This window comes from Ceratotherium simum, chromosome 15, assembly GCF_057802395.1.
Source record: "Ceratotherium simum simum isolate JZ-2026a chromosome 15, ASM5780239v1, whole genome shotgun sequence".
Lineage (NCBI taxonomy): Eukaryota > Metazoa > Chordata > Mammalia > Perissodactyla > Rhinocerotidae > Ceratotherium > Ceratotherium simum.
The window spans coordinates 20,063-44,041 of record NC_141914.1 but is presented as its reverse complement, the minus strand read 5'-3'; the positions used below and the strand labels follow the sequence as shown (position 1 = coordinate 44,041).

The following is a 23,979-nucleotide window of genomic DNA, read 5'->3' as shown; positions in this document are numbered from 1 at the left end:
GATTGTTTTAGGCAATATGGATGTATGGTAACCATTTTTAAATGTACAATTTAGTAGTATTAATTACATTCACAGTTATGCAGCCATTACCACCATCTGTTCTGAAACTTTTTCATCACCCCAAACAGAACTCTGTAACCATGAAGCAGTAAATTCCTCCTCCTCCCTCTCCCAACCCCTGGTAACCTCTAATCTGCTTTCTATCTCTATAAATTGGCCTAATTTTATTTTATTTTATTTTGTGAGGAAGATCGGTCCTGAGCTAACATCTGCCAATCCTCCTCTTTTTTTTTTTTTTGCTGAGGAAGACTGGCCCTGGGCTAACATCCATGCCCGTCTTCCTCTACTTTATATGGGACGCCACCACAGCATGGCTTGACAAGCGGTGCATCGGTGTGTGCCTGGGATCCGAACCGGTGAACCCTGGGCTGCCGCAGCGGAACGCAAGCACTCAACCGCTTGCGCCACCCGGCCATCCCCGCCTAAATTTAGAATAGATTTTTTTTTCAATTATTTATACTCTTTTTGAGATTTTGATATCTTACCTCCTTGTGCACTCACCAAAAAATATCACCCCCAAAACCATTTCTATTCTTCCACTACTCCAGATAGAAATTACTGTGGTAATTTGCAGATTAATCATTAGCCAACTTCATCATCCACATTGTAGTTTTATTTAATGAATGCCAACTTTTTAAGAAAAAATTTATATATGATATATATATATAATATTTTACTACTTTAATCGTATATCATTTGATTTTAATGGCATTGAGGGGTCATTAATTTTGGGGTTCTATTTTAAGGCATTTTGTGGGAGAACTTATGCTATAATAGTATTTATGAATTTGGGAATTTTCAAAGGTCATAGGGTGCATTCATCAAAAAGATCAAGGATCTTGTGTAGCTCTGAAGTGGACTTTAGCTGAAGCATATTATTACAACTTTTCAAGAATGAGTTTCTCAAAATATGAACTGGGGACAGGGACCACATAGAAGATTTCGCAATAGAGGAGGTAATAGCATAGTGAGGTTTTTTTTAAAAAAGATTAGTTAAGAAGAAATAAGGTTATGTCCTTAAATTTATTTCCACCATTAATCATTGCATTATCAAAAGTCAAATGTTCTTGATATTGTCATTTATTCCAAGTTACATTAACCTTCATTTAAAAGGGATCTTTTCTTCCCTTTCATCTCCTCTCCCCTCCCCTCCCCTTCCATTTCTTTTTTTTCTTCAAAGCAAAGAATTGAGAGGTAGTTTCATTGGAATTCGTATAATCAGAATGACAGGTAACTTGAGATGCTGTCTTTTTTCTTAAAAATGAGAAAATTAGTATAAATTGTTATATTTTTATTAATTATTAATTACTGAAAGTTATACATTACATTTGTTTTTTCAAGTATGTAAATAAATAGAAATTACACTTATAACTCATTTAAATTTCTATGCCAAGTGTATAAATGTGATTTGATGTCATAGGGATTTCTTTCATTAAGGACCGATTATCATTGATTATTTCATACTGAAATCAGAATACTCCTTCTTCTATTGGATTGAACATTTAGGAGATATTAAAATTTATGTTCTCTTTTACCCCAGATGTGGATGAGTGCTCTGAGAACATGTGTGCTCAACTTTGTGTCAATTACCCTGGAGGTTACTCTTGTTATTGTGATGGGAAGAAAGGATTCAAACTTGCCCAGGATCAGAAGAGTTGTGAGGTAACATTTTGTGATGCTAAACTTCCCATCTCTTTTTTAAAGTAGGAGATTCAGGTACTTATTTTCACAGAGCTGAAGTGAGTCAGGAAAATACACATGTTCTATAGTAATTGCTATAGTTCTAGGCAGGCTATGAGTCATAATATTTTTACTAATTTTGGTCAAGTGAGTGTAAACATCGGGGGTGATTAGTGAGTGAGTAAAAGCCGGGCAGCTGCAGAGTCACCGCTCAGACATGCTCATCTGTGTAGCCTGCACACTTACAAAATGCAGAGTGTATGTTTACTTAAGAAACTAGGAAAAACTGAGGTTCCTTCTCTTGTTGAGAAAAAATCTTCCATAGAAACCTGGTGAAAACATTTTCCAAGGCCTGCTTCTCTTTACGGCACTCTAGAAGTTTGATGATGCCTGAAGCATTGTTAGCACTTGCGAAAGTGCTCATAAAATTTCAGGAGGAAACAACTTCATCAGAATAGGAGTTAATGGGGTTTAAGTACATCAAAATTCAGAAAGGACTGTTTTGTTAATCTGTATCTCTCAAACTTGCTTGTAGTTACTTCGATGTAATTCATAATTGACCCAGAAATTAAATTTTGGGGGTAAGTTCAAGTTTTTCCTCCATTGAAATAAATAGGTCAACATCTGAAGCTCTTTTTTTTTCCCAAATGAGAATCCCGTGTTAGTGATCCTTAGTCCAATTCTTGCATCTCTTTTACTTTTTACAAGTGAAGGTGAAATTTTATATGATTATGGCAGACAGTAAAAAACAAAACAAAACAAAAAACCGCTAGATAATGATTTAATCAGGTGTCTACACATACCTCCACATCTGTTACCAAGACAAAGCTGTATGTATCCAAAAAATGTGACATTCGATATTATGCTACCTACCTGATAAGAAGATAAAGTAAGCTAGTTGGCGTGTGTACTAACTTTGGTGGTACTTCACTGAAATGCTGTGCTGTGTGAATGTCTGTTTTGTAATTTAGTCTCATAATTCCAGATTTGTTGTGGTCGCACATCACCATCTACCTTGGATAGATATATTGAAGTTCTAAGAGGAAATGAGATGTTATTTCTGAATCTAGATCTCCCCCTAGAATATCCCTATATGTATATCCAGGAACTTATCCCTAAAAAGCTTTCCATTTTAAAATTTGTTTCTACTCTTAGGAAAAAAATACTTGATATCAGATTTAATGACTCTAAATCAGTTTTTTTGTAAATTTCTTGGAGATTAAGATGATATCTTAATTTATATTTATCCCATTCAGATTTTCCAGCATACCTTTACTATCTAGATAGCACATTTTTGCCCAGAAAATTTTTGCTAATAAATAAATGAGTGAATGAATGAGGTGCTGTTTATTGGTAGATACCTTACTTCTTCCACCAATTTCTGGCTCCAAATAAAAATAATTTTCAGATATAATTCATGGAACACATCATAACTGCAGTTAGTTAGGGGATACATGTTGTTGGAAGAAAAAGGCTGTGTTTTGGACTGAGATTTGCAAAGAAAAGATTAAAGACAAAAATCTACAGTCACACACACTAAACAAGACTTTAAAACACACGTATTCTTGGAGGTTATACAGAGGGACTAGACAAGGAAGTAAAAGATATTAATTTATTTTAGTGAATGTTAGAAGATGTGTTTGACAAGAACATAGGAACCAGAGAAAGGGAGCGAAAGCTACACAAACACTGAGCAGTAACTATGCATTTTGTCTGTTTCCTTTTCTCCAGGCTGTTCCAGTGTGCCTTCCCTTGAACCTTGACAAAAACTATGAGTTACTTTACTTGGCAGAGCAGTTTGTAGGGGTTGTTTTATATTTAAAATTTCGTTTGCCAGATATCACCAGGTGAGGTGTCAATGTCAATAATAATTTCTAGAGTTAAGCAGGTCAGCACAGAAGAAAAGAAGTGACTGAAAAGATTTGAAATGTATGAAATTGCATTATCAATCAGATAATTTAGGTATATTATCAATCAGATGATTTGTGGAATCCTAAAGTTCACTTGCTCTTTCACACATGTAATTTTCATGCTTGAACCATTTTGGGTCATTCTGGGCCAAGCTTCTCCAATGATCATTTTACCTTAATCCATCATTCTTCCCTTTCTAGTGAATACATATTTACTAAGAAGCTGCGAAAGTAGATTTAATGTAATGGTGAAATTTTCATTCTTCCTTATACATGTTCTACAAACTAAGTAATGAGAAAATACTCTTAAGTATTGCTTTTAGAATATAGCTATATTCATAAATATTAAGGAAATTTCACAAGCTTGCTTAAGTGGTATTTAAAGAAATGCATCACATGATTTTAGAGACTCTGAGCCCTTTGTCTGCTATTCCTGCAGTTAGGTTGACTTTACGGAAGGTGTTTTTGAGTCATGGTTCTACTGTAATTACCAAATTTTCTCAGAGCCATATATTGTTGGAACTAGAAAAAAGAAATTGGAATTTGGTTGGAATAATGGAAAGGAAACATATTTGAGCCTGATTACAGAGTCCAAATTTTAAAATATTTTAGTTAGATAAACAGGCATATTTAGAATTTAATTTGTTAGCTATATGAGTGATTATTCATTAAATAATTCAACTAAATTCATAGAAACCTTATCATTAAGAAACACTGAAATTTATTCCAAGATTCACTGATGTAATTGTGCTCTTTCAACACTCCCATTTCCCCAAGACCTGGTCTTCCCCTTTAACATCGCAGAGCAAATAATATTTTCTAGTGGTAGAGATTGGAGACAACCCTTCCTTGCTGTGATAATAATGAGAATGAGAGAGAAAAAAGTTAATTATTGCATATCTTCAGGCTCTTTCAGGGGTATTCATTTCCCACTGACAATTCACAATAGTTTGGGCTCCAACATTGACTCAAATTGGCCAAATAATAATTTTTTTCCACTGTTTATTTATTTGTTTATTATTTATTTCGGTTAAGCTTTTTATTGAAGTATAATATATGTATAGAAATGTACATGTATCTTAAATGTACAGCTTGATGAATTTTTATAAATCGCCACCTGTGTAACCAACACAAAGAACAGCTAACACTTTTTTGTTTTTTCTCTTTTTTTGCAAATTCCTTCAGCTCTGTTTCCCATGGTCAAATACTTCCTTACTCAAAAGTTAACAAATTCACTCTTTTATTTATGCTGCAATACTTCTGAAAAAGAATGAACTGTTCCCCAATGTAATGAATCCATATGCTGATGTATTCCAGACAGAAAACATGTGGAACACAACTCTCTGAATTACTGGTTTAGCACGATTTTACAAAGAGAAGGAAGTTGTCTCCATAACAGGATCAACTTCTGGAAGATCCTGAGCATAGATGGATTTGGGTTTTGGCAAGATAATGCATGCTTCACATCAGCAAGATGTGATGATTATGAAACAGAACCGAAGTTCTTATTCCAAGCAAAATGTTTTATTTTTTTAATATAATCTGAGTTCAGTACATTCCTACCACATTGTTATCTGTCCAGCATGCTTTACTCTACATTTACCTCTTTACCATATTTCCTTGGAATTCTAAAGACTAAGAAGTTTATTCTATCACCTTTCCTTTGTTCCATTTGAGGTAGATCTGTGCCCCGTTGCAAACAGTGCCTCTATTGCTGTTACTATTAGATGTGGAGATAAGAGTATGGGATTCTTTCTTACCTTACTTAGCAATTATCTGAAGTCCTGACTTTTTAACTTAAAATACCTTTATCTTAGATGACTAATAGTTATACAACTATTTTTCCTATTCCATTTGTCTTTTTTGAATCATTTTGATTTTCTGGTCCCTTGGAAACTTTATGCTGATTCTCATTAAAGTGTCCTGAGGGCACTGACTCAGTACATGTTATTTTCAATCCAGCATCCTCAGACTTTTCCTCCTCTGTAATAGCTCCATATGTGTCTGGAGTCTTGATAGCAGCAGGCATTGCCAGAGCTCAGACACCCCCAAACGCATGGCTACACTGTATCTTTAAACTCTCCTTCCACGTACTCTAGTCTAGTGATTTGTGCAATTAGATCACTGATGGGAGAGCTTTCGAAATCAAGCTAACAGATACATTTTAAAGTTTTTAACTTTACCTTCCTTACCACACATGAAGGTGTAATTATGTCTGCAATCATCCAGATGAAATCATAGGGAAAATATACTTTTTGATGGATTAACCAATCATGAAATTGTAACATCTTTTACTAATTACTTATGGATACAGCGGGAAAAAAATAATGTCAGATTATATAGTGTATAAAAGGTTCCAGGAGAGATACAATATGCCTAATATTTGTACATGTGTATTAATTCCAGCATTTGAAAGAGTGCCTTCAAAACAAATACCAAAAAAAGATGAAAAATTACCAAAGCATCTGTTGACTGGGAAAAAAACTTCCAAGAATAAGCAAAACAATACAGTAACTTGATTTTAAACACACATGGAGTCAGAGATAATACATGAGCAGTGTAATTCTGCCTTTCTCTTTTATTAATTTCAGGGAAAGAAATAAATAGTTGACTCTTTCAACATGTTGTTGTTTGCCAGTATAAGAAAAAAAAGAATAATACATTGAGCCTTCCATATTTCTCATTATTAAGGCTGTCTCTTTTCCCATTGTTTAGATTTTCAGCCGAATTTGATTTCCGAACATATGATTCAGAAGGTGTTATCCTGTATGCAGAATCTCTTGATCACTCAGCTTGGTTCCTGATTGCACTTCGTGATGGAAAGATTGAAATTCAGTTTAAAAATGAATATACAACCCAAATCACAACAGGCGGCAAAGTTATTAATAATGGTCTATGGAATATGGTATGTTTTACAGATTTTGTGAATAATCCTCCCAATTTGATGCCGTTTGTATAAAATCATTAATAATTTACTTTTATAGTGATACCAAACCAAAATGGGGCTGAGTTTATCTGATGTTGTGTATAGTATATTCTACGCACTGTAAATCCCTGAAACGGCCTGAGAAATGGTAACCTCTCTTGATGTACTTAGGATTTCCTGTAACTAAAGTTGTTTTCAGTTATTTGAACTACTCTGTCTTTAACTTTTTGCCTTTTTTTAGTGGCTGTCATTGGGTGAACAGGGGTGCCTCTCTTATAGGAATTATTAACAGGCATAACAGTTTATGCAAAGACTCCACTGATCAAGGACTACACTGGATAGCCTCTAATATTTTTTAAATGAAAAAGAAATACACACAGTAACAAAATCAAAAAGTTAATTCAATTTTAAATCTTAGCATATGGGTAAATAATCGATTTGTATAAACAGTATATACTAGCCAGTACCACTCATAGTGCTTAGAAACTAGCATTTTTAGATGATCCCTAAAAATGAGTCTTTATTTTAATAATCAAGAACAACCCTTTAATCAACTGGATTAAATGGAGCTTTTCTTGGAGAAGGGATTACTACTAGTCAATAGTGGGGAGAATTCTTTTCTGCAATGGAGTCATTGCTACTCTCAGCTGAGAGATCAGTTTCACCTTAGAATGTGGTACCCAAAAGAGACGCTTTCTTTGCCTGTGGGAACTGTGAGAGGTCCACATTGAGAAGCCATGTGATGTCATCGCTAAATCATGTCGTTCCTTTGTTTACCCACTCATGCACTCATATATTCAATAACTTTTAGTGAGCACTTTTAAAGTGCTAAGTTCCTGCACCTCACAGTCTAGTAGCTGATGCTGCCTTATGAACTGATACAGTGTAATGTGAAATACATTACAGTAGAGGTAGTAATAAAAGTACAGTTGAGCACAGATGTGGTTCACCAAAAAGAGGGCTATCTGTCCTTTGGCAGCCATGGATTTTGGCCTCCTAACTCTAAAAGCATAGTATCTGCACAGGAGCAGATGCAACTGTCAGAGCAATCACTAAAATTCTCTGGCTTCTCCTGATGACCTCATCAGTGTAGCTTTGCTACTCCATCTTTCCTACAACATCTACATCTAGAGTATTTGATGCATAAGCTATTTCTCCAGTGTGCTGAAGAAAACATTTTACTGCCTAATGTCCCCAAATCACCTATCTAAAATCACTTTTTCATTAAAAGAGAGTAAACACAGAATTTTTTTCCAATGAGTTTATACAAATTGAAAATACAGCTGTTTGAAGGAGAATTTAGATAAACTTCTAGGTAGGATGTTATATATAAGAAGCAAGCCAGACTGAGGTCCTGGAGGCAAAGTAAGAACAGCTTTCAAGGAGGGAATAATCATTAAGGTAAAATGATGCCGGTTGGCAGTGTTAAGGACAGAACATTGACCAACTTTAAATCTGTAAATGTTCCCAAATTTATTTCTCTGTAGAACACAGTTTTTCTCTTGTAGTGGTGCATTAATATGCCTATTGTTTGGCTTCCATTACTGACTAGTAAGTGAAGAGTTTGCATTTTGAGTGCTACAGTTTTACATGAGGAGACTGCGGCAATGGTTCTTCGAATTGCCTTTTTGGGAGGATTTTTTTTTACTGTTGTTTACCATCACTTCCAACCTTTTTTAAAAACCCAAACTGCTTTCAAAATTGGAAAAACCCAATTTAGTTTTGTGTATTGTGCTTCCTTATGACTTCAATTACTTTTGAATTTTGAAATAAAATATAATTTGCGTGTAATGAACAGAATACTGGATGTATTGATTTCTCAATTCATATTTTTTTTTTTTTTTTTTTTTTTAAAGATTTTATTTATTCATTCATTTTTCCCCCCAAAGCCCCAGTAGATAGTTGTATGTCATAGGTTCACATCCTTCTAGTTGCTGTACGTGGGACTCGGCCTCCCGTTGGACGGAGAAGTGGTGCCTTGGGGCATGCCCGGGATCCGAACCCGGGCCGCCAGCATCAGAGCGCGCTCACTTAACCGCTAAGCCACGGAGCCGGCCCTCTCAATTCATATTAAGAATTTATTTACATTATTGATTCCATATGTGTACCATCAGACAATTGGAAAATAAGAACACTTAAAAGTTTTTTAAGATTTTGTAGAGTAACCCACTTGTTTTTTTTAACTGTTAATTTTATGGCATCCTGGGGTTGAACTTTAAAATATGGTGTTCATTTAATTTTCAATCAAACACATTTTTAAAACACATTTTTATCACCTTTATAATAATTTGACATTTCAAATGGATTAGAACAAATTAATAATTACATTATAATGATTACTTTGAAAAATCATTTGCTGGGATAATAACATGATTTTTCAATATTAGTGTTTCAAATGACACGCTGTGATGTCTGATTGCTTGATGATTTTTGTCTCTTTAATTGCAGGTCTCTGTGGAAGAATTAGAATACAGTATTAGTGTAAAAATAGCTAAAGAAGCCGTGATGAATATAAATAAACCCCAAAACCTTTTTAAGCTTACAAATGGATTTCTAGAAACCAAAGTATACTTTGCAGGATTACCTCGGAAAGTGGAGAATGCACTCATTAGACCGGTAATGATTCAAGCTTATATCATTTGTCATGGATGAATTCCTTCCGTCTGGAATAGATTTGAAGATGTGTTTTTCTGAAAGTCAAAAGAAGTTATTTTGTTGAATATACCAACTGTGACAAGTTGTATTGGGCATGGAAAAATACCATGAGTGACGCTTGAAATTATATTAAGGAAATGAGAAAATGAATGTAGTGTTTTTGAGCCCCTTTAAATCCCCAACATTACTTGCTTGAGAAGTAGATTTTTTAAATTCTCAAGCAACAAATCAATGTTAACATCATAATAGTTCATACTCAGCCATTACACATATAAATACGTATAATTAAGTCCAAAAATGCATTATTTTGTAGAAGCCAGTCAGAAACTTTCTTAGGTCTGTTTTAGGACTTAAATTTAGGAGATAAGAGTAGCACATAAGGTGGAACTTAAAAACAACCTTTGCTGGGAGTATAACCGCAGCCTGTCGTAGATTGAAGTTAGATACAATAGACGACTTTCTGAACATGATGTTTGTCTAATCACTGTGGAGTAGGTTTCATGAAGGAGACTAATCACTATACTTGAAGAGTTTTAAAAATTTCTTTTGAAGTCATGGGCCTGCCAATTACACTTGCTGCTTTTACTTAAATATTTACCATTTTATACCCATCTTTCACTCATGGTGATTCACAGTTACTTTAACTTCTAAAATATTTCTGTGATATAAAACCTGAATTCAAGTTAACCCACGTCAGAGTGAATACACTTATCCTTTGAAATTGATAAATCAAGACATTTTAAAAGTAAAATAAATTATTCAAAAAGAATCAACTATTTATGAAATGGCTACTACATGTCTTGAGTCTGGCTGGATTCTTTGCTGGAGACTAAAGAATGCAAACACTTTGGTTCCTGAAGAGACTTAGTGTCTGATGGCAAAACAAACCTATGTTGTAAATGCAATGAAAGGAAAACAGGAAGCAGCTTAGAGCCCAGGGCCACAGTAGAAGCATATATGGAACTTGAGAGCAGAAAAGTTAACCCCTGGGTGATATGGGAGAGGAACATGGGGCTTGAGGTGTTAAAAAACCATTAGGAGCCCAGTGGAGGTCTGTGATGGCATAAGCTAACTTTTACTGAAAAAGACTGTCCATCTGAAGGACACCTTGAAGAAAATTTAGATAAAATTCAAAATATTTTAAATATTTTAAAATGTCATCAAAGAAAATGTTTTCCCTCTCACTGAAAACCCACAGCTATAATCCGTTAAGCCACTTATGAGTCTGACTTGTTTAAGTTTAAAATGCACTCCTTGACTTATATTTTAATATGTTAGATTAACCCTCGTCTGGATGGATGTATACGAGGCTGGAATTTGATGAATCAAGGAGCTTCGGGAGTAAAGGAAATTATTCAAGAAAAGCAAAATAAGCATTGTCTTGTCACTGTGGAGAAGGGTTCTTACTTTCCTGGTTCTGGAGTTGCTGAATTTAGCATCAATTATAGTAAGTGATTTTCCATTTTATCTCTCTTTTTTCATTAATGGCTAAATTTATTCGTTGACAAACAGCAATAATTCCTTCAGTAAACATTACTGAATTCTTACTATGTGCCAGCATAGTGTTAGGCATATTTGTACTGTTAAATAACTTTTTTATAAAATTTTTCCAGTATATTAGGGGGGAAAGTTTGTTGAATACACCAAATAATATGTTAGTATTTAAAGATTATTGACACAAACTGATTAATTTTAGGCAAATTAGACTGACCTATTGTAAGGTTCACCAATTTCTCAGTTGTACTGAGTCTACTGACTAATGCATCAAAAGGATTCATCTTCATTTCTAGCATTTCCATTTGATCCTTTCTTAAAATGTTGACCTCTCTGTTGAAATTTCGCATCTGTTCATACATGTTGTCCATCTTTTCCACCTGAGCCTTCAACTTGTTAATCATAATTATTTTAAATTCCCTGTCTGATAGTTCCAACTTCTGTGACACATCTAAGTCTGGTCGTGTTGATTGCTTTGTCTCTTGACTATATGTTGTTTTTCCTTGTCTCTTTCTGTATTGCATAATTTTTGATTTAAAGAGGGGCATCTTATGTAGAACAGTAGAGATGGAGATAAATAGTATTTATGTCTGGAGATGAGCATACCTCTGCTTTTGCTAGGCCCTTAATGAAGGGGGTTGAATCAATCTAGTCAAGAGTTGAGCTGCTTAGGTTTTCTTGTTTCCATGACTACCCTTCACATTCCTTCAATATTACCTTGTGCTTAGGGTGGTGGCTGGTTTGCAGAGGATTTTTCTTAGTAGCTGATCCATCCTCTGCTTTAGGTATTTCTTTTATGAATACCTTTAGGTATTCAAGAAAATGTCTCTCCAAGGTCTTGCCTCACCCCAGAAGGGTACTCTTACTTGTTCCTTGACATTTGCTAGTGTGGTAGAGGGGTCTGGGGGTCAGGGGAGCATTCATTCTCTAATGTTCTTGTGCAGATTCAGTCTTAGGCAGGTGTTGTATCCCTGGGTCTCAGGGGTGTGGACTTTTTGTCGTCCCCTCCCCGCCACCAGTGTAGGGGAGATATCTAATGATCAGGACCCAAGATAGTTTTCTACTCCTTCTCCATGGTAAATGGTTTTTTTTTTTTATTGTTTGTTTTGTTTTTCCTTGTTTCCTTTCTCTAATCTACAGGTGCAGTGGGTCTTCACATGTGTTCTAATTGCGAGAAGGTTTGTTGTCTTTTCCTCAATGCTTTAAGGCTTTTGTTGCATGGAGGAGACAGAGAAGGATCTGGGTGGGACTTTGTGCCTTTCCTGCAGGTTGCTGCTGCTCTCACCCGGGCCTGCGCTAGGAGGAAAGCTTTCTCTGGTCTCTTTTTCTGCCCCCAGTTTTTCTACTGAGCACCCAGTAAGGTCTGTGAGGAATATCCTGTGAATGGGTACTAATTTCCCACGAGTCTGCAGTTCCCAGGGCTTCTATACTCTCACACCAGCCCCCACTTGGACTTCAGCGATTTGTTAAAATTTTTACCTAAATTCTTCTTACCAAATTGTATGGTGTATGGTGTCTGTCTTGGGTAAGAGAGTACTCTCCTTCTCTCCTTGGAAGCACCTGTCTTTCTTTAGGTTTCTAGTTAGTTAGTTGCTCTGCAACCTCAGTTATTTGATAGTTGAAGAAAAGTTGTGATTATGTAGATACTTGGTCTTCTGTTGTTGTTGTGACGGTGGGAGCAGTGCTCTTTTCAGTCTTCTATGGTCTAAGCTGGACACAAAATCTTGCCAGACTGAGCCCAGGTTTTTACCTTTATAAATAGTACTTCCTCGATGTCCTTTGACATGCATCCTTCAACCCTTATGTGATTAACTCTGTAGGAGAAAATCTTAGATTATCCATCAAAGGTTATACAAATGTATAATTCCTACTGTTTGATCAGATTCTCTCCCAAAGATGTTTTGTCAATGTATGTTTCTACCAGCAGAATAAGAAAGTTTATGCTTGAGATTTGTTTCCAGTCTGAGGTTTGAAAAATTAAATCTTGTAGTTTTAAATATTATCCCAATTTCTACTAAAGTCGAGTATCTCTGCATATATTTATTAGCTATTTGTATATCTTAATTATTTTATTGGGTTCTTTATCTTTTTCTGTTCTAGGAGTTCATTATTTGAGCTACTAACACTTTGTATTATAAATTTTATGTTATCTGATATCTCTGCTTTAAGAAAAAATTATATTTCAAATGTGTTTATTTGCAGCCTAGAAAGGTACTACTACAGTTTTAAGGAATAATCTTACACTAGTACTTTTTGTTTTCCCAACATAAATTAATACAATGTCTTTAACTTCAGCTATATTCTGTATATGGAGGATTTTTTAAAAATGTTTTAATTGGGTTGGTGACTGAATATAGGAAAAAACTAGGCCCATAATAATTTGTTCAAAGGAAAAAAATCTCTTAAAAGAAAATGAAAATCAGTTATATTGTATCTGAAAAAAATACTTTCATAAGTAATTAGTTATTTCATGGATAACTTGAAAGTGATCTACTTTTAATTAATATTTAATGTTATATTGTAATTTCTTTACATTTGTGTGTTCATTTTAGTTTGAGTTTGTCAATATCTTGTAGTAAATTTACTTATTTCAAGATGATTATATATATATATATATGTGTATATTCTTTTTTTTTCTCTTGGTTGGGAATTAGAGGATTGTAATGAAAAATGTAATAGCTTAGATGTGGCTAAATGGAAGAACATCTTGTCAAAGGAAAATTATTTTCTCCATTCACATTCACCCTTTCAATGCCTCTGAGTGGTATCTGGGCTATTGTTATATATTACTTCATATTAAATGAGGAAGACTTCATTCAGATTTTTAGGAATCAAACTATTTTAGAAACACATTAATTAAACAAATATTCCTTGAGTGACTACTGTGGGCAATGGTAGTAGAGACATGCAGAGCTGCATGCTAGTGGAGCAGATAGTTAGCCTAGTAATCAGGACAGAGGATGTTAAGTGTTGTGAGGGGACTCACAGAAGAAGAGCTCCTACTGGAATTTCAAAGTTAACTGTTGACTTCAGAGTGTTTCTCTACCATCACACTATCCAGCTCCCCCCATGTGTATAAATTGTGCTTTTCCTTCCCACTGCTCTAACCTCACCCCTTTACGGATGAGGGGTTGTGGGCTGGTGCTGGTAGCTATACCCAAATTTTCCCTCAGAAATATTAAAATAAATTTGTTGAACTTGCTTCTAAATGTGTACTTTAAAATAGGACCACTCTGAGATTTAAGCATTGTGAATATGCAAGGTAGAAGGAAGACCTGTTAATGAGAAAACAGGGAAAATTCATAATAATCCTTAACCCCACAATCCTGAATTCTATTTTAGGAAGAAGAACAGAAAGATGGGGCTCCATTTATGTGTTTCTTGTCTGCATTTAAAAAATTTTTCTTTTGTTTTGTTTTGCCTAGTTTATATAGATCATTGAGAAAGGAGAACTAGAATCTTTAGTTTTACACAAAAATGGCTTACTCAATGGCTTGAGTATTAATAAGATTGTAATAATTCCTCCTGGGGTGCACTTGAGGAGTACATTGATCCTGCTTCTGTTCTGTTGTTTAAACAGATAATATATCTGATGCTGAGGGCTGGCAAGTAAACGTGTCCTTGAATATTCGCCCATCCATGGACACTGGTGTTATGTTCGCCTTGGTTTCTGGTGACACAGTGCCCTTTGCTTTGTCCTTGGTGGACTCCACCTCTGAAAACCTTCAGGTAACTTTAGTCTAAACCTTTATAATCCTTTTTTGCTTGTTTTTTAATCTGTAAAATGGATATATTAGCAGTTATTTACCTCTAAGATTAAATAACTTATGTAAAGTATTTGGCACAATCTCCAGCACATCATTAAGGACTCCATAAAAGTCCATTATTATGACTTTTCTCCTGGCTTATTTCCAAGGTCTGAACCATGAAGTAAAGGGGAGAAATTGAAAAGCCTATTGCATCTGTAGCTAAGATTAGGCGGACTCAAACACAGGCTGCTTTGAGCCTTCCCAGAGTATGTGGAGATCCGCCCTTATTTAGAATCCTTGAGGTATCTTGGGAGTTAGTCTGTACTAACGAAATCGAAGTGAGTCTGATTACAATCCACTCTCAGATATTCAGTGCCTAATTATAACGCTTTCTGCTTTCTAGCACTCTTAATCTTTTTTCCCATGAGTAAATTAGGAAAGACTAGAGAAAACTAAAACCAGTCCACTTGGCTTCTTGCTGGCAATTCTGATTTGAAATTAGGAGGAAAAACAGGAAAAACTCTTGGATGAAAGGAAATATGAGAATTATCAGAAGATCTGTGTTATTCAGCCTTCTGATAGAGGCTAGGAGTTCTGTCCATGTGTCATCTGCAGTGGATTCCAACAAGTTACAGCAAGAAGGTTGTGTTTGTGCCAAGGTTGGCTTGGATGCTCTCTGTAGCTTTTGGAAAGAGACATATAATTGAATAATGCCTGCAGTAATAAAAAGGGTGCTGTTTGCAATTTACAGGATGATTGTGGGGAGCTTCTGGTGGTTAAACACAAGCAACCTAAAAAGATCCTGCCGAGTTTTTATCCCCAATCCACCACAGAAGATTCCTACATTTGGATTTCAGCTTGTTGTTTGCTTGTTTGTCTTTTTTTAAACAAAATGGAAATCCTATCTTCAGCACTATGTTCATATGGTAGAGGACTTTAACACATACCATGTCTTTGATATTTATTTTATCTTTTCTGTGTTTGTTACTGTGACTTCTCTCTTTTGCTTGTCAGATTGCCTTCTCAAGATCTGTGTACAATGTTTCATAACATTATTCCACATACTGTTGATCATTCTGGAACATTTTCTCAGCTGACTATCTTTAGGACTTATAGTGAGTTCAGGAATATGGACATGTATAACACAGTAACAGATTTCCTCAAACAACCCATATTTGCCACGTATAGACTTCGCATAACATCAGTACCTTGGAGTCCTAAGTTGGCACTTCAGACTGTCTTTCTACCACCTCACAACCCCCATCCCCCTAGTTTAGATTTTATTTTATCTCTTACTTTTACATTTCCTCTAACACATATAAGCTATAAGCATAGATCACTCTCAACAAGTTAAGTAATTTTGTGTATCAGCAGTTTGAAAAGTTCAGCAAAATGAATACATTTTCTCTTTTGAGAACCTTCTGGTAAGTACTCTGTAACTTACTGCCTGCAAACCCTGGTTTTTCTCTCCAGGCTTCTTCACTTGCTTTGTCCCAAGTCTACAGGATTGCTTGTATGGCACAAAAAACCCCTTCAGTCCTGCTGGTGTGTGTTTACTAAAGCACTTTAAATTTTCACATCTCCTCCCTGATAAAGAGTAATTCAGCTCCTTCCTTTTTCATGTATAAGTTTTGAAGTTAGGAAGCCTCATAAACAGAAAAATAATGCTGAAGATACTACTTTAGGTTCTCATTGTTGGTAAAACAGCTGTTGGTTTACTGAGTTTTCAGAAGCCTTTACACATTTACATCTCAGCTAGACCTCGAGTTTGTAAAACTAATGTATATTCTAAAATTACGATTATTTTAATAATTAGTAATTTTTCATTTAAACTTGGAGGCTCTATCATACCTTTTCTTTTTCCTCACTGAAATTCACTTTTTGAATTTCAAAAACTCAAAAGTCACTCTTAATGGCATTACCATTAGTACTTGCTTATACTGAGTCTTTGCTCTGTTCTTCAGGATATCTTGGTATCTGTTGAGAATATGGTAATATCTCGGGTAGAGGCCCTAAGTCTGTGTTCCAGCCAGCAATCCCACCTGGAGTTTAGAGTCAGCAGAAACAACCTGGAGCTGTCGACTCCACTTAGAAAAGACGTCGTCTACTCTGAAGACCTCCTAGGACAACTTGCCATCCTGGACAAAGCAATGAAAGGAACAGTGGCCACTTACGTGGGTGGCCTTCCAGGTATCTGCTTACTTTCTCTTCAGTTTGAAAAAGTATGTTTTTAATCAAATTGATGGTATTTTCAGTATGTAATTTTAGTAAAAGGGCATCAGAAAGGAAGACAAAATTCCAATATCCATTATTCTTTTCCTGGGGACTTGTACTGACATTTCATTGGTACATTTTTGTTTAATTTTTTTAATGATGAACTGAAACTAAGTTTTGCTGCATTTGAGCACTCTAGCCAGAAAGGATTTATTATTTCATTTCATCCTCACAATAGTCTTGTGAGTTCAATATCTATTCCCCAATTCATCCATCATTCACCCAATATTTATTAAGACCCTTTGTCCCAGTCACTAGAGACACAGTAATAAACCAGCAGATGTGATCCCTGCTGTGAGGCTTTTACAGTCTAGTAACATAGGCAGACACTAAACAACTGAGTGTGATATCTTCTATGAAGGAAAATATGGGTTGCTCTTAGAGCCTGAAACTGGGGACATGATCTGTTTGTGGGAGCCAGGAACAAGCTCTCTGAGGAAAAGACTAAGATATAAATCTGATGTTAGAAGGATTAAATAAAGTTAACCAAGTGATGGGGTGGGGATTGGAGTCAGTACTCAAGTAAAATGGTCCATGTGTGGGCAGGATGGGAAGGGTTCACACATTGAGGACCATATAGAAGATCATTATGGTGAGAGCATGTTGAGCAGGCAGATGGCAGTGCAGGATGAGGCTGGGAACTGAGAGAGGGGGTTGTAGACCTGGTTTAGGGTCCTGAGTCTTATTATAAGAGCCACAAGAATTATTAAAGAGTTTTAGATAAGGAAGTGGTATACCAATATTATAGTTTTAAAAATCCCCCCTGCATAATGGACGGAGATGGACAGGTGGAGACAAAAGTGAGTGAAGTGAGTTGGGGGCTACTAAAATAGACCACGTGGAGAAGCAGTAAGATACTGCTTCTCCTCTACTGCTATGCAACAACTATACTACCATCAACTGGTGTGTAATAAACAGTCTGGGCATTGTTCAGAGTGCTTCAAATGTATCAGCTCGATTTTCAAAAGAGTCCTGTGAGATAAGTATTATTATTACCCCCATTTTACAGATGAGGAAGTGAGGAGGCTGCTGGACTAGGGTGATGGCAGTGGAGATGGTGTACAGTGAATAGATTGGGGATGTATGTGAGAAACAAAATTAATAAGACTTAATGATTGACAGGCAGGTATAGGGATCTCGTAGGTATCTGGCACAAGCAGTTGTGTGGGTGGAGATTGCATTTACCAAGATGGGAAAAACTGGAGAAAAAGCAGGTTCATCTTTAACTTAATATTGGAAAATATGAAGTTGGCATCAACATTTTACTCTAAATGGCAAAAAAAATTGAGGCAGAAAGTTTTTTAGAAGTATTTTCAAATACCATTTGCAAATTATTCTCATCGTGAGAATTCTAAGTTTGATGTCTGGACTTCTAGTAACCTTAACTATATCACTGTAACTGCTCAGGATCTTAATTTCCCATATATGGAAATTTTATCTTGGTTTTTGGGAAATATAGGAGTAAATAGGCTCTAAATTTTAGATATAAATGATAGATAGATAGATGATAGAGTTAAGGGAGCATGGTTAATTATTAGGAAATATAAGTACAGTTCAAATGAATGAATTCTCTAATGAAGTCCACCTACTAACTTATTCACAAGTTAGTTGAATGCAATTTTAGGAAATAAAACAAACAATGAAAGAGTTCAAAAGAAGTAAAACTACCCAAATTTCAGTGGTTCCAGGACTTTGGCAACAGCACTGAGGACTGACTTCAGGCAAGATGTGTTTAGAAAAAGAGTGAGGAAAAATTGAGGGGAACTGAAAATTGAAATGTTAAGAGTGTAAACTATGAGATGGGTAAATTATTAATTGATATGCAAAATAGGCATGTTCAATTGCATGTTATGAATTAAAAATCAGGGGAAATTGATGGTTCTCAGGATTTTTATAGTAGTGGCATAATCTATGATGCTCAGATCAACTTGAAAAGGTTTCTTAAAAAATGCTATGAGCACATAGAAAAGTATGGACTTTATTCACTGTCTTGGAAAGTTAAAGGTGGAAAATTTGAAGTATATATATTTTTGCATAAGGTTCTAAAGAAGAAGAGTAAATGCTGAAAAATGTCCATGGGGAATTGAAATTCGCTAAGAGGAGAGGCCAAAAAAGGAGGAAGCAGGTAGAGAGAGGGATGTTTTTAAGATGAACTGTAGTTCTTAGGATTCAAGGGTGTTACCTAAGTGTTGAGTTTGATAAAGAGGGTGATAGTGTCGAAAGGCCCAAAGGCCCTAAACCGTTCACTGAAGCACCAGGGAAATTCTTTTTTTAGAACACCAAACGTTACATAAAAGTGAATTTCCTGTCATGGCTTGCCACTGTATGCTCAGCAAGAAGCTATTTCTTTGGAAAGTATAGAAATATGTTTTTATTCCAGCAATAATAAAAGAGATATATGCATCATGACATTTTGAAAGATTCCTGAGCGGCCGGCCCCGGGGTGTAGCAGTGAAAGTTTGGCGCACTCCACTTCAGCGGCCCGGGTTTGTGGGTTTAGATCTTTGCTGTGGACTTACACCGCTCATCAGCCATGCTGTGGCAGAGACCCACATATAAAGCAGAGGAAGACTGGCACAGATGTTAGCTCAGGGTTAATCTTCCTCAGCAAAATAAATAAATAAATAAAAAGATTCCCAAGTAGCTATAATTTGGAGTAGAAAAAATGATTTAACAATGCTTAAACTGTTGCTCAAATTTAAAGAGAAAATAATAAATTAGAACATCACAAGTAAGAATATGCTGTTTTCTACTTTTTTATTTATCTTAGATTTGGATGGAACTGACTGTGTTCATGAAATCAGAGGAACTCATGCTGAATTCAATGCCAAGCACAATAGTTTATATGCATAGGAGTCACAATGTAAATTTATTCGATAGAATTACATTATTAACTTTTCCTTTAAGATTAAAATTTTGTTGGAAATGGGAAGTCCGAAAAATTCCTCTAACTGTAAGCTGTTGACATGCTGCAAGTCTTGGGCTAAAACTTCAATATTCTGTACTTACAGACGTTCCATTCAGCGCCACTCCGGTGAATGCCTTTTACAGCGGCTGCATGGAGGTGAGCGTTAACGGTGCACAGTTGGATCTGGATGAAGCCGTTTCCAAACACAATGACATCAGAGCTCACTCGTGTCCGTCAGTTTTGAAAAACACAAAGGGTTCTTAAGGCATCTTTTCTCTGCTGATAATATCTTTTTCCTGTGTGTAATTTTACTTACGTTTCAGTAATAGCTGAAGGGTTTTACCTGCAATGTTCAGACCTTGATTATTAAGTGGTACATTGACCTTCCTGGAATTTTAAAAAGGTCTTTTTTCAAGAAAACAAGATTCTCTTGTGATATAAATAGCATTAAAAAATTCTTACCTCTGTTGCTGTCTAGAAATTAAATAATGAAACACACAAAGATTTTTAATTTGAATCTTTTGCTACAAATGACCTCTGTTCATTTTTATGTTTTTAAAAATAAAATTTAATTTTATCATCAAGAAATAGTGTTTAAATATCTATTTTTCTGGGAAGACAAGAAAGTAAACCCAAAGAAAAGTGCATGTGACTAAATACTACTGCTCATAGCAGCTACTACTTCATTTGTTTTTGTTTTTTCCTGGTGAAGGCAGCAGAAGAGAGAGTAGCCTATTAAGTATGAATTGAGTGGAAGGCTTTAAAGCTTTACTCCAAAACAGTTCCTCAGGGGAACCAGCTCTGACTTCATCTTTCTTTCACCTGGCTTCACCTTTGAACCAGTGGCTTTACTGAATTAGAAAACAAGTGGGACAGATTTTTATGAGAGCAGCACGTGAATCTTGCTGGTTAGTAACTGGATTTGGTGAGGATGAGATGCCCGGTTGTGTTGGAATGGGTGTGGAAACCTGGGATGGGTACATTCCTGACATCTGGCTATGTGGGTCACATAAGCTCTACCTGAGAAAAGGCAGACCTAATGATGGAAAGAATGAACGAAAGAATGAATATTATGGAAGTTCATAGTTTTCCTTGAATCCAACTTTAATTACCAGAGTAAGCTGCCAGAATGTGATTGTTGAAGGACGAGAGTAACTGTGAAAACTAGAACAGATTTTAATGAAGGGATAACCACAGAGGGCCATAGTTAATACTGTGTCATCTGTGAAGTAAAGAGGGGAGGTTGCCACGTGCTTGCTGGTGAGGCATCTCCGGAGGCAGTTTTATTACTCCCAAAGCTGCATTCACACTAGGTATGGATCAGATGTTCTACTGATGGTTTTAGAAAATAAACTTTTCTTTCACTATAGATTTTTTATATCATGTAAAACATAATAAATTGGTATTTATGTGAATAATATCTATATTCTATCAACTCTTTGAATAGAATATGCAATTATATAATATACATGTAACTTCATGCAGCACAGTAGTTTTTTAGTTGAAAGACAGAGGAAGCTCAAATATTTGATCAATAGTTATGGTTGACTTATAGACTGGACCTCAGAAAGTGAAGAAAAGCAAAATTATTGAATATTAGTAGTGAGTGAATACTCATGTTTTGAGTGTGGGTCACATGCCAGAAATTGTGCTAGATCATCCTACTGGATGTAATTTCTCTCCCAGTTGCCACCATGTATTGTGGGTGATGAATTTCAGCAAGCAACTGTTGATAATTATGTTGGTGTAAAAAAGCTAGGAAGTAGAAAAACTGAAAGTGTACAAAAAGAAAAAAGAAGTAATGGAAAAACAAATTTTCTTTGGGGAGGAGTTCTCCGATTCTCATTTAATTGTACCCACATACACAGACAGCTGTAGGGATCAATTCCACATTTCCCATCAGAAACAGAAACTGTCCAACATGCAGTGATCTTTGCAGAGGCTCAGAGACTCATTTATACGTTTTACTTGTCTTGGAGATGTGCCTACATTGGCTTATAGAGAGGTGGTCTAGACCTGTGGCTGAGAATCTTTCATCTGATCTTTGATTTTGATCTTGGCCAAGAAACACAGATTCCTACTCTTAAAGAGTTGATTGAGAACAGTGGTTTCGTGAATGCCAAGTAGGATATTTGGAGGTGTTATCTGACCTTTGGGTCATGAAAAAATCCAAGTGATGGTCATCACAGAGTCCCCCAGAACTTACCATTTGCAGAAATGGGTTATGGATCAGTAAAAATAATGGTTCATTTGTGAGAACAGAGTTGTTCACCTCAGTTATCCTATCTGAAATTGTAATTCCAGTCTCAGTCCCCACATGTGAGTTTTAGAAAGTATTTCCAATTTTCTTTTCATTCTGGAACTGGTATTACTGCTGGATAGAGGACTTTCTTTGTATGTTTGTTTAATAATTGCCTTTTTTTTTTCTGGAAATCCCTTAGGCTTTTAATCTCTATGGTCAGTACAGAAGAAGACTGGGATATTTGAAATGATTTCACTTCACATTTCTTGATATTGCTATTACCAATATGGGTTTGGGAGAAGACAGGGTCCCTAGAGCCTCTGGGAACAAGTGTGATAAATTTCTGAGTCATTCAGCAACAAATGTTCATCGAGCACCAACTCTGTGCATGTGGAGACGAAGGTGGTGAACTGTCTGCCAGCCCAAACGAGCAGGAAGCTACAGGACAAGGTGGTCGACCTCAGCCTCCTGTGTTCTGGAGTGACAAACAGGTGCTTTTAGGCTGTCCTAAGAGACTGAAGCAGTAAAACTTAACAGTTGCTCCTGTGTTGGAGTTTGTGTCTTACAGGTGAGACTGGTTTGACAGTGATCCTGCACATGGGTTGCTTGCTATGCCAGGCTTCAAGCTTTCATAGAGCACTCATATTGAAAATTGGATCTTCTCCTGTGGAAGAGGCACTGGGCAGAGGTTCATCCAGTGATGGGTCCCGTCCCAGCCTGTGGCTCCTTGTGTTCAAGTTTGCAGAGCGTGAAAGTGAGGGGCAGTGACATGGGTCAGCATCCTGTGAGGTTTTTGGTACATATTAATATAAAATAAACAATGCAGGGCCAGATTACCAAATAGGATGGACACTGTGAAAAGATAGAACCATGTGAAGCTAAGGGGGTCAGAAATAAAGGGGACTGAGCACGGGGAGATTTGGGACAAGTAGCAGACAATTGAGGCTGAGAGGCATTTCCTGAGCCACAGTCAACTATTTCTGCCATGCTTCCGCCCAGCCGTGCCATAGAAATTACTTTGTGAATAAGAATAGCGTCCTGGGAACCTACAGACTCATTTCTGCTGACCTAATTCCCACAACAAGCCCTCTGAAGAAGGAACGCCAATTCTAGAGGGAAATAACACCGTAAAAGTTGCAGTTTACTAGTGAGAAAGCTTCTTTCCTGCTTAAGTTTAAACTGGTGGATCTGAAATCTCATTCTGTGACTAGTCTCCAGATGGAAAAACAACTCAGTACATCTGATTATCCTTCCAATGTATTTGAAGAGAAGAGTAACTGGGCTGATATTTAACTGACATAGGAAGAATCTAACATTATTAGGGGTCGGTGAGGGTGAAGGTGAGGGTGGGGTTGGGGGTGAGGGTAGGGTTAGGTTTAGGTTTAAGATTAACGGTTAAGGGTTAAGAGTGAGGGTCAGGGTCAGGGTCAGGGGGTTAGGGTTACCATGAGGGTGAGGGTGAAGGTGAGGGCGGGTCTGGGTTCGGGCTCGGGTTCGGGTTGGGGTTAGGGTTAGAGTTAGGGTTTCAGGGGTAGGGTTAGGGGTTTGAGTTAGGGTTAGGGTTCTGAGTTTGGGTTCCGGTTAGGATTCAAAAGGGATCAAGTTAGAGTTAGGGTTGGGGTTTGGGTTCGGGTTAGGGTTCAGGCTGGGGTTTGGGTTAGGATTTGGATTCGGGTTAGGGTTAGGGTTTGCATTCGGATTTGGAGGCAGGTTTAGCTTAGGTTAGAGTTAGGGCTTACGGTTTAGGGTTAGGGTTAGTGTTGGGGGTGGGGTTAGGGGTTAGGTGAGGGTTAGGATTAGGGTTAGGGCTTAGGTTTAGGGTTGGGGTTGGGGTTCAGGCTTCAGGTTCGGTTTTGGGTTCAGGGTTTCGGCTCAGGCTCCGGCACGGGCTAGGGCAGGGTCCTGGTTTGGATTCAGGTAGGAGTCCGGTCCGGTTCGCCAGTTGGGGTAGGGGTGAGGGTTAGGTTAGGTTAGGCTGGCGTAGGGTTAGGTTGGTTAGGTTAGGTGAGGGTGAGGGTGTGAGGGTTAGGGTGAGGGTTAGGTTAGGCCAGGGCTGGCGCTGAAGGGCGAGGTTAGGTGAG

General features: G+C 36.7%; 1 protein-coding gene across 1 annotated transcript in view; it reads left to right on the top strand.

Moving 5' to 3' along the window:
* The window catches only part of PROS1 (protein S), a 58,841-nt gene extending 38,597 nt beyond the window's left edge, over positions 1 to 20,244 (top strand). Inside the window, exons 8-15 of the mRNA XM_004439925.3 lie at positions 1,601 to 1,722; positions 3,472 to 3,587; positions 6,366 to 6,555; positions 9,025 to 9,192; positions 10,510 to 10,678; positions 14,306 to 14,454; positions 16,439 to 16,664; positions 19,760 to 20,244. Of these exons, the coding sequence (XP_004439982.1) occupies positions 1,601 to 1,722; positions 3,472 to 3,587; positions 6,366 to 6,555; positions 9,025 to 9,192; positions 10,510 to 10,678; positions 14,306 to 14,454; positions 16,439 to 16,664; positions 19,760 to 19,920 (1,301 nt within the window). The 3' untranslated portion in view covers positions 19,921 to 20,244. The remainder of the gene's footprint in view (positions 1 to 1,600; positions 1,723 to 3,471; positions 3,588 to 6,365; positions 6,556 to 9,024; positions 9,193 to 10,509; positions 10,679 to 14,305; positions 14,455 to 16,438; positions 16,665 to 19,759) is intronic.
* The last annotated feature ends 3,735 nt before the right edge of the window (positions 20,245 to 23,979 follow it).